Here is an 8,008-nt window from a genome sequence, read left to right on the forward strand (position 1 = left end):
TTGTCCTGTATAACTTCTACAAATGCACTTGATTTACCTGAGGCAGCTTGCATATTCTCCCAATCAATGTCTCTGTAGCTGAAGTCTCCGACGATCATTATGTCTTTGTGTTCATCGCTTAGAGACATTAAAACTCGATTCAGACAGTCATTTTGATCATTCGAGTTGTTCGGGCTCCTATAAACAATGCCTAAAAGTATGTCAAGAGTCTCATCCTCACTTGAGATATCGCACCACAGTGCTTCATCATATTCAGTCAGCTTTGGACACTCTCTAGGTTGCACTTCAATGCCATCTCTTGTATATAAGATGATTCCTCCATGTGCTCCTCTTTGGCGATCAAGTCTAGTAATATGATACCCTGGCATTTGAATTTCTGCATTAGAAGTCTTATCATTCAGCCAGGTTTCTACTATACTGACCAGATCAGGCTTTTCTACTCCAATGACTGCAGACAGTTCATCTACTTTATTTGTAATGCTTTGTGCGTTGGTGAAAATGCATGTCAGTTTTTTCCTGGTATTTTTGAATTTTGTGTCGTTATCCTGTGTAGATTTACTTGTCTTCCCACAATCTTTGAATTCTTTGTAGGTACGGGTTGTGCCTCCATCATTTCCTTCTGTCAGAGGTCCTTGTTTCTCTACACAGTCTTTCACTTTTCCTCCTTTTTGAGTTGAGTCATGCATATAATTCTTTCGGGTTTTACTTTGTCCAGGTTGTTCTCTTTGCTCCCCATCAACAATACTTAGTGAAATCTCTTCACGATGTTTTTTCTCCAAAGTGCTTGATTTCTCCAAGTTGCTTAATACTGGTCTTTCAATACTCAGTTTGTGTACATTTACACCTGCTTCGTTACTACAATCTTTTGCTCGTGCTGTGTTCTCGGGACAACTTGGATGAGCCTCTTCGTGGTGACTTTCCTGCGAGGTTCTTGGCTCTTCCAAAGGTGCGTAGTGCTTTGAGTGTTCTCTATGTACATCGGTGCATGTGCTGGTTTGCTTTACTAGAGTTCGTAATCTGAAGGGGGTTCCACTCTTGTGATGATCCCCCTCACTATTTTCAAGTTTTTTTCGCCTTTGTCTCTGCGTTGTTTCAGCTCTTTTCTGAGTTCCGCTTCCTTTTGCCTTTGTTGGTAAGTTAAGTCAGGCTTCAGATATGTGTTGTTGTAGTCTACATCATTCTGGAGGTGCTTTGCATTGGACAAGGCAGTTCCCTTGGAGCGTCTGTTTTTCATTTGAACTTTGACTAGAGTGCCTCGCTCAGTTGGAATAATGTCAGTTTTTTCGATATCACTGGTGCTCACTTGCAGTTTGTTTGCAAAGAGGGTTTTGGTTGCTTCCATCACTGCGTTTGGTGGACTCCTACTAGTAATTTCAGGTAGATTGCTTACGACTATGTTCAGTTTTCTTTTTTCTTGTTCGAGTACTTCTTTGACAGCTTTGTGCAAGTGTGTGTCGTTGGGTTCTTTGGTTTCTTGCACTCCTTTCAGTTGTTCTTTAACTGCTTTCACTTCTTTCTCGAGTTTGTCTTGTCTTCTTTTCAGGTTGATCATATCATCTATCATTCCTTTGGCGTATTTCTTGCAAATATTGCAATGCCATGGGATTTCTTGGCTACCTTGTGCTCCAAATCTAGTCACGATGTAAAATAGTTCGTCAGAGAGACCCCCACATTTCTGATGATAAAAAGTTTTGCATACATCACAGATGACAGCATGCATGCAACCTGCCTCTGTCTCCTCTATATCTTGGTCACATTTTCCACAGATGGTTTGACACTGTTCTTCATCATGTTCGTCAGTGGATTCTGTCAGTGGGGTAAGACCATGCTGGGAGCTCAGCATAAATTTCAGAGGCAATTGTTTACCACTTCCAGTTCCCTTGCTGCGTGTGTTGTAATTAGCCATTTTGATTTTCCTCCTCTTTCATACAGATAGACAAATTGAGTATTCTATGCCTTCACTTAGTGCTGACCAGACTGGCTAGCTCTTGGTTTATTTATTCAGCATGTCTTGATGTATTACTTGTCTATCGATAATATCCTTAGGTTGAAAAATAATTTCCTTCATGTATCACATCCAAACAACAAGCATGCCCTCTTGCGGTAGTTTCATCAGAAGCAGGTTCAAGATTTATCCTCCATGCAGTTGGACTTAGTCTATCTTTTTCCAATTTCACATGAATAATTCCCAATTGATGGAGGATTCAGTTTTATAATACTTGTGTATGCTTATCAAAGATGTCCTCCTCTTCGTCAAGTTGCTTCATGTAGTCAAGCGTGGCGTGGGGTATACTGAATGGATCTAGTTCTTGCTAAGTCACTGATGGTAGTCCAGTATATAATATAAACACCAGACTGGGTGCTGGGGTCTAAAATATCATCCATAAAATGTTGGTAATCCTTCATAATATCCGTCAGTTGTTGTCAATTGTTATCAATCCTTTGCAACTTCCATCAAATGTTGTTAATCCATCTCAGAAAATTTACACCGTTTCATAGAACCTGCATATCATACTTCTGCATTCCTTGCTCAATCATTGTTGCTTGTATACAAAATTTAAGCAGGTTCACAATTTGATGGAATAACTTCTGAATAACGAACCTTATTCCATTTTCGGAATTATAAACCTTCAGAATAACGGACCTTTGGAAAACTTACGCCACACATCTTCGGCTTAACGTACCCTTTTTAAATTTCGGATTAACGAACATTTGGGTCTATACTTTGTGTGTGTGTGCGTGTGTATGTGTGTATTTCGGAAGAATGAACCTTGTTTCATTTTTGGATGAGCGAACCTTCACAATAACGGACATCATCCAAATTTCCCGACGTCCCCTCACCCGCTGCGTACGGCCGTTAAAAATATGTCTGGTATGTCAATGCATGTCAAAAGAATCATTTAGCAAACTTGTGCACAATGCTCTTCTTTCCTCTTTCCGTTCATTATACCCTGCAACGTTACAGAGAAGACAATGGAGCGGTTACCCGCCAATCTGCGGAGGCGTTGGGTGTGGGAGCAAAGCTGTGGAGGGGACAACAGCAACGCCAGTTCAACGGACTTCACGCTCATGACATACAACATTCTCGCCGACTGTCATGTGAAGGGATGGTATCCATATTGCCCGCGAGATGCCTACAAGATGGCTGACAGACACCGCCAACTGATTGTAGAAATCAGCCACCACGACCCAGATATCGTCTGCTTACAAGAGGTAAGCGGCAACCTCAGCCTGTGTAAAGTGCAAGAGATATCCTCTATTGGCATCAATCACTATACTCTGTAGATACGATGTGCATGATAAATGATTCACTATAGCAGAGTTGTCTCACTCTAAAGTCGACGAACGCTTACCTCGCGTTCAGAATTAAATCATATCTGATGAACATTATGAACGATGATTGAGTTTCCAGGCTTCATTTTAAAATATTATATGACAATAAAGACCTATAATTATAACTACGTTTGTTTTCCCTATAATTACGTGTCTACATTACCCATTCTTATGTATAGTTATCATAATCTTTGTCATGATAGACGCAGTGAAAGATCGAGATGCAAACAAACGCAGACGCTTATAGGAAGGGATTATTAGGGGAAGCAAACGAAGACAGGTCTTTCCTTCAATCAATCACACAAGTTTGTAAAACGTGCTCACTAAATAACAGTAGGGATATCTCATTAAATGCAGGGGGGGGGGGGGATCCAGGGATTCCGTATTAAAGGGGAGGCGCATTAACAAAATTATAGGGGGCGCACGCGCTCCCCTAGTTTTTTCTTTTAATTTCTTTTGTTTTTAACCAAAAAAGAAAAAAATAAGTAAATGGGGGCGCGCGCCAGGTGCGCCCCGCCTGGATCCGCCACTGCAATGAGTGAGCAACCTGCCGTGGAACTGTGAAAAACCGGAACGCCTTGTAATCTTTACAGGTAGGACCAGTCTACTTCGCCGAACAGCTGTATCCAGCCATGATATCCTTGGGCTACGCTGGATCCCACTTTAACAAAGTCAGAGGCGTCCAAGAAGGAGGAGCCACGTTCTACAAGAGGGAGCGATTTCAAAAGGTGGAAGAGCGGGGAGTAGTCTTCAACGAACTCGTCACCAAGGTATCTAAAATCCTGGATTCGCCTTCTCTATAGGAGATTGTTACTGTATAGAAAAGTTGCTTTGAAAGACTCACACACACACACACACACACACACACACATACACACATGTATATTATGCTGTCAAAGTGTTTGTGGTCAAATTGCAATCGTCGACAAACGAAAACACGACATTATTCATGTTATTTCTGCAGATGAAGAGCTGTAAGTGTCATAATCACTACAATTTATTACGTCTGTGTTGAATGTATAGAGATGGATTTGAAATCGTATACTCTGATTGCACAAATTAATTTTACAAAGGTAAATCAACACCCACACGACATGTATTGTTGCCTGTGAGTATTGTGAGTAAAATATTGTCAGCAATTTCTGTTCTTTACAAACGTTTTGTTCAGCAATGTTGATGTCACGTTAATTGCCGCTATACTACAGGCGTGTCGAACTGCTAACTTACCACCAGCAGTCCAAGAAGGTATTCAAGCTTACACAAGCCAGGATCACCTTGTCTTACTGACCAAACTCCAGGATAACGTCACAAAACGCACCATATCCGTCGGCAACACGCACCTGCTATTTGATGAGTACAGAAACATCGACATCATCACTTTGCAGGTGCGCATGCGCTGTAATAGCGTGATGTTAGTCTCAGATTTACCATTAACTCGTACGAAATGAATAAACTAACTCTGTCTGGTGTGAAATACGCAATGATGATGTGCAAGGTAAACTGATCATCGTTGCAGAGAGAAAATAAAAGAGTATAAAAGAAGAAGAAAAAGAGTGGTGCGCGCAGAGGAAGGTGTCGGAAAGCAGAGATGATTTCTGTTAATGATGATATCAAAGGAATGACAAGGAGGAAAAGAAAATATGAGATGATTTTAAAACATAGAAACTATGAGGAAAAATAAGAGGCGTCACAAGAGAAGAACGAAGAAGAAAATATTTAAGAAAAAAATAAGCAGTCTCCACAGGAGTTAAGTGAATACGGCAGCAAGAACAGGTAACGTCCAATCAAACGAGAGTTGTTGCAAACCTTTTTATGGAGGCTGGTCCTGCACGTATAGTGGTAGGGCCTATACTTTGTATTCGGTATTTAGATAGTAGCAGCTCACTATAGCCCATATACTATAGCCACTTTCCACACTTTGTTATGTTCAGGCCGGACTTGCTATAAATTCTCTCATTGAATTTGCTGGTGGCGTCGACTGTCCTCACGTCCTTTGCGGAGACTTCAACCAGGAGCCGACTATGACCGGATATCAGCTGATGCATGATGGGAAGCTGGATACGGACGGAGAAGGGATCATCAGAGAGTACTCTGTTGGGAAAGGAGAGCTGAACAAGATTTCTTGAAATCTGAAATTCACGCAGAATTAAACTATATGAACGGAATTGTGGAGATAGTCGTGTCTGCAACGTACCCTAATTGCGCTATGGAGACCAGATTAGGTCCGTCAAGCGCCGCTTGCGCAAGACACTTCAAATCTTCGATATTTCTTTGTAGGCCTATATCCATTTTGAATGGTTCAGGAAGCTGCTCTGTAGTTCCATGAAATTCAGTATGTTGGAGCCAGAGATTTAGAAGTCAGCAACATCCATGGCTGGAAAGCTCACAGGGTAGGGACTTCGGTGCGTCTGACACACTGATTATATAAGTGAACACAAAGGGCGCTATGAAATGACACTTACGTTATTGCATCTTTGCAAATCGATGCAATTTCTCGTAGAGTTTTACTTGTGTGACAAAATGAACGTGAGGGATATTACCCTCACGCTATACTTCGAATGTCTGCATGTATCCGACAAAGTATTAATCATATCTATGCTGCTTCTGTGTTTACTATCATAGTTGTGTTTTGCTTTGTAGGTTTCTTTTTCTCATTAGCGTTTCCATTTCTCAAATAATGAATTTGCTACGTTTGTGTCCGTTCCAGAGCCTGATTGATTTCTTGCCGGAATGTTTTAGGCATTCTTCGTCCTCGGTGAAGAGTGCATACAAGACGGTCATGGTGAGCTGATTAATGATTGATCGAACTTATTATGACGACAACTTCAAGTAAGCAAGTGCATTAAAAAATAATTATTGTGCAATCCATGCGGGAACTTTGAAAGATGACTGTTAGTGTAGAAACGGATGAAGAATCACAATACCAAACACTGGTTTTCGAGATAATTTATGAGTGGCTTTCTTCCCAGGTAAATGTCAATTCACGAACAAAATAATCTATTAAGACCACAGTGACATCCAGTGACATGACTGCAACATGTCTATTTTTAGGCTCGAAATCTAATACATTGTACACAGCTGTTGTTACTTGTTTTTCACATTTTTTTTTCTGTAGAAGATACTGTTTAATGCGAAATTTAATCCTTATGAGCAAAGTATAGATATTCTTTTAGCAAACTAAAAAGTAACTATTTTGCGCATATACCCGAAAAGAGGAGATCCGTGTAACCAAATTATTGTCTTTGATTGCAGATAAAGGCAGTGCAAGAAATGTCCCATACGTCAGCTAGTGTTATGCGAAGCTTTTTGGATTACTAAATGTTCAAGCTTTTAGTTATCGATAATATTCTCTGCATGGTCATCGCTGAAGATTTGGATATAATCATTGGAATGAGTGTATAGCGTGCTCTGACATCGCAAGTATTATGGCGGTAATATCTGCTTTGTTCTATAATTGTTTAATAGTTTATTTTAATTCATTTCTTGATTCATCACCTAGTGTGTGCGTTTTCTTTTTCCCCCAGGGCGAAGAAGTACCATTCTCAAATTATGAGGGCTGGCCAGCGCACGTGCGGCTACCACCCAACAAGGTGAACCAAGGCCCGCCGACAAAGAAGCGGCGAGAAGAAAAGTATGTCATTAATGATGAGACGTACGACGCGGACCAACTCTTCATCGCTGCACTGGACTACCAGTGGTTTAGCTCGAACACTCTGAAATGCAAAGCGACGCTGGAAATGGTCAGAGAAGACGAGATTCATCAATTCTACGCCTGTCCGAATAAGGACTTTCCGTCCGATCACCTCTCGATACTCAGCAGATATGGATTCACGAGAATTCAAGAGTAGAATATACAGCACACACACACACACACACACACACACACACACACAATTTTTGTTTTTGTCAATCTTTAATTTTTCTCTCTTTTTCGTATAAACAAATTCCATATATACAAATTAATTCATGACAAGATAACACAAATTTCATTTTACATGTACATGACTGTAACGACATAAATTCCACATTGTTAATATTACGAATGAAAAAGAAAGATTTTTTTTTCTTTTTCATTTTTTCTCACACTCTCTCTCTCACACACACACACACACACAGTGCCCTGCGATAATTAAACTTACGGTGTGCAGTTAATTATAATGTATGCCAGATGGGAAGGCATATAATAGAAGAAAGAAAGTTACGAAAAAAAAAAATTTTGATGTGAATTTAGCTGCCATAAAAATTTTATAAATTATGTCAAGTACGTCCGCTAGTTGACGGGTATAACAAATTTCTGTATTAATATGACGCATAATAATTATTATATCTAAAATGGTGATTACATTATAATAATGTTCATGTTCATGTTAATTCATGTTGTTTCATAGCAAACAGAAAGCTTACCCAATAGGACAAGTACAAATGCGTGAATACGGAATTCTACAATATAATAATAAAAAATGGAAACAAGTCAACAGGGTAACCCCCCCCCCCCCCGAAACATAGACTAAAATGAGTAGGGCCTTCCCCCTCCTGCGTGGGTTGAAAAAGCAAGAGCTTACTTTAGAAGATGAAGTCATTACATAATATCTATGTAAAGATTCTTTACCTAACACTTTTGTCTTAAAGACCCTTTTGCATTATATCCTTCACTTCTCTTTTTGCGTTTCGTACA

At 40.0% G+C, this 8,008-nt stretch overlaps 1 protein-coding gene across 1 annotated transcript; it reads left to right on the forward strand.

Moving 5' to 3' along the window:
• The first annotated feature begins 2,973 nt into the window (after positions 1 to 2,973).
• Positions 2,974 to 7,181, forward strand: LOC140235468 (uncharacterized). The gene is made up of 6 exons (XM_072315494.1): positions 2,974 to 3,213; positions 3,927 to 4,103; positions 4,539 to 4,718; positions 5,265 to 5,440; positions 6,031 to 6,115; positions 6,858 to 7,181. The coding sequence occupies exons 1-6, from the start codon at positions 2,974 to 2,976 to the stop codon at positions 7,179 to 7,181; spliced, it is 1,182 nt and encodes a 393-aa protein (XP_072171595.1).
• Positions 7,182 to 8,008: the final 827 nt, after the last annotated feature.

Source organism: Diadema setosum, chromosome 11, assembly GCF_964275005.1.
Source record: "Diadema setosum chromosome 11, eeDiaSeto1, whole genome shotgun sequence".
Lineage (NCBI taxonomy): Eukaryota > Metazoa > Echinodermata > Echinoidea > Diadematoida > Diadematidae > Diadema > Diadema setosum.

Excerpts from the sequence above, each read along its gene's own strand:
- LOC140235468 (XM_072315494.1), top strand. The coding sequence starts at position 2,974 with ATGGAGCGGTTACCCGCCAATCTGCGGAGGCGTTGGGTGTGGGAGCAA. Across the intron at positions 4,104-4,538 it reads TCAACGAACTCGTCACCAAG|GCGTGTCGAACTGCTAACTT; the intron begins GTATCTAAAATC and ends GCTATACTACAG. Across the intron at positions 4,719-5,264 it reads TCGACATCATCACTTTGCAG|GCCGGACTTGCTATAAATTC; the intron begins GTGCGCATGCGC and ends TGTTATGTTCAG.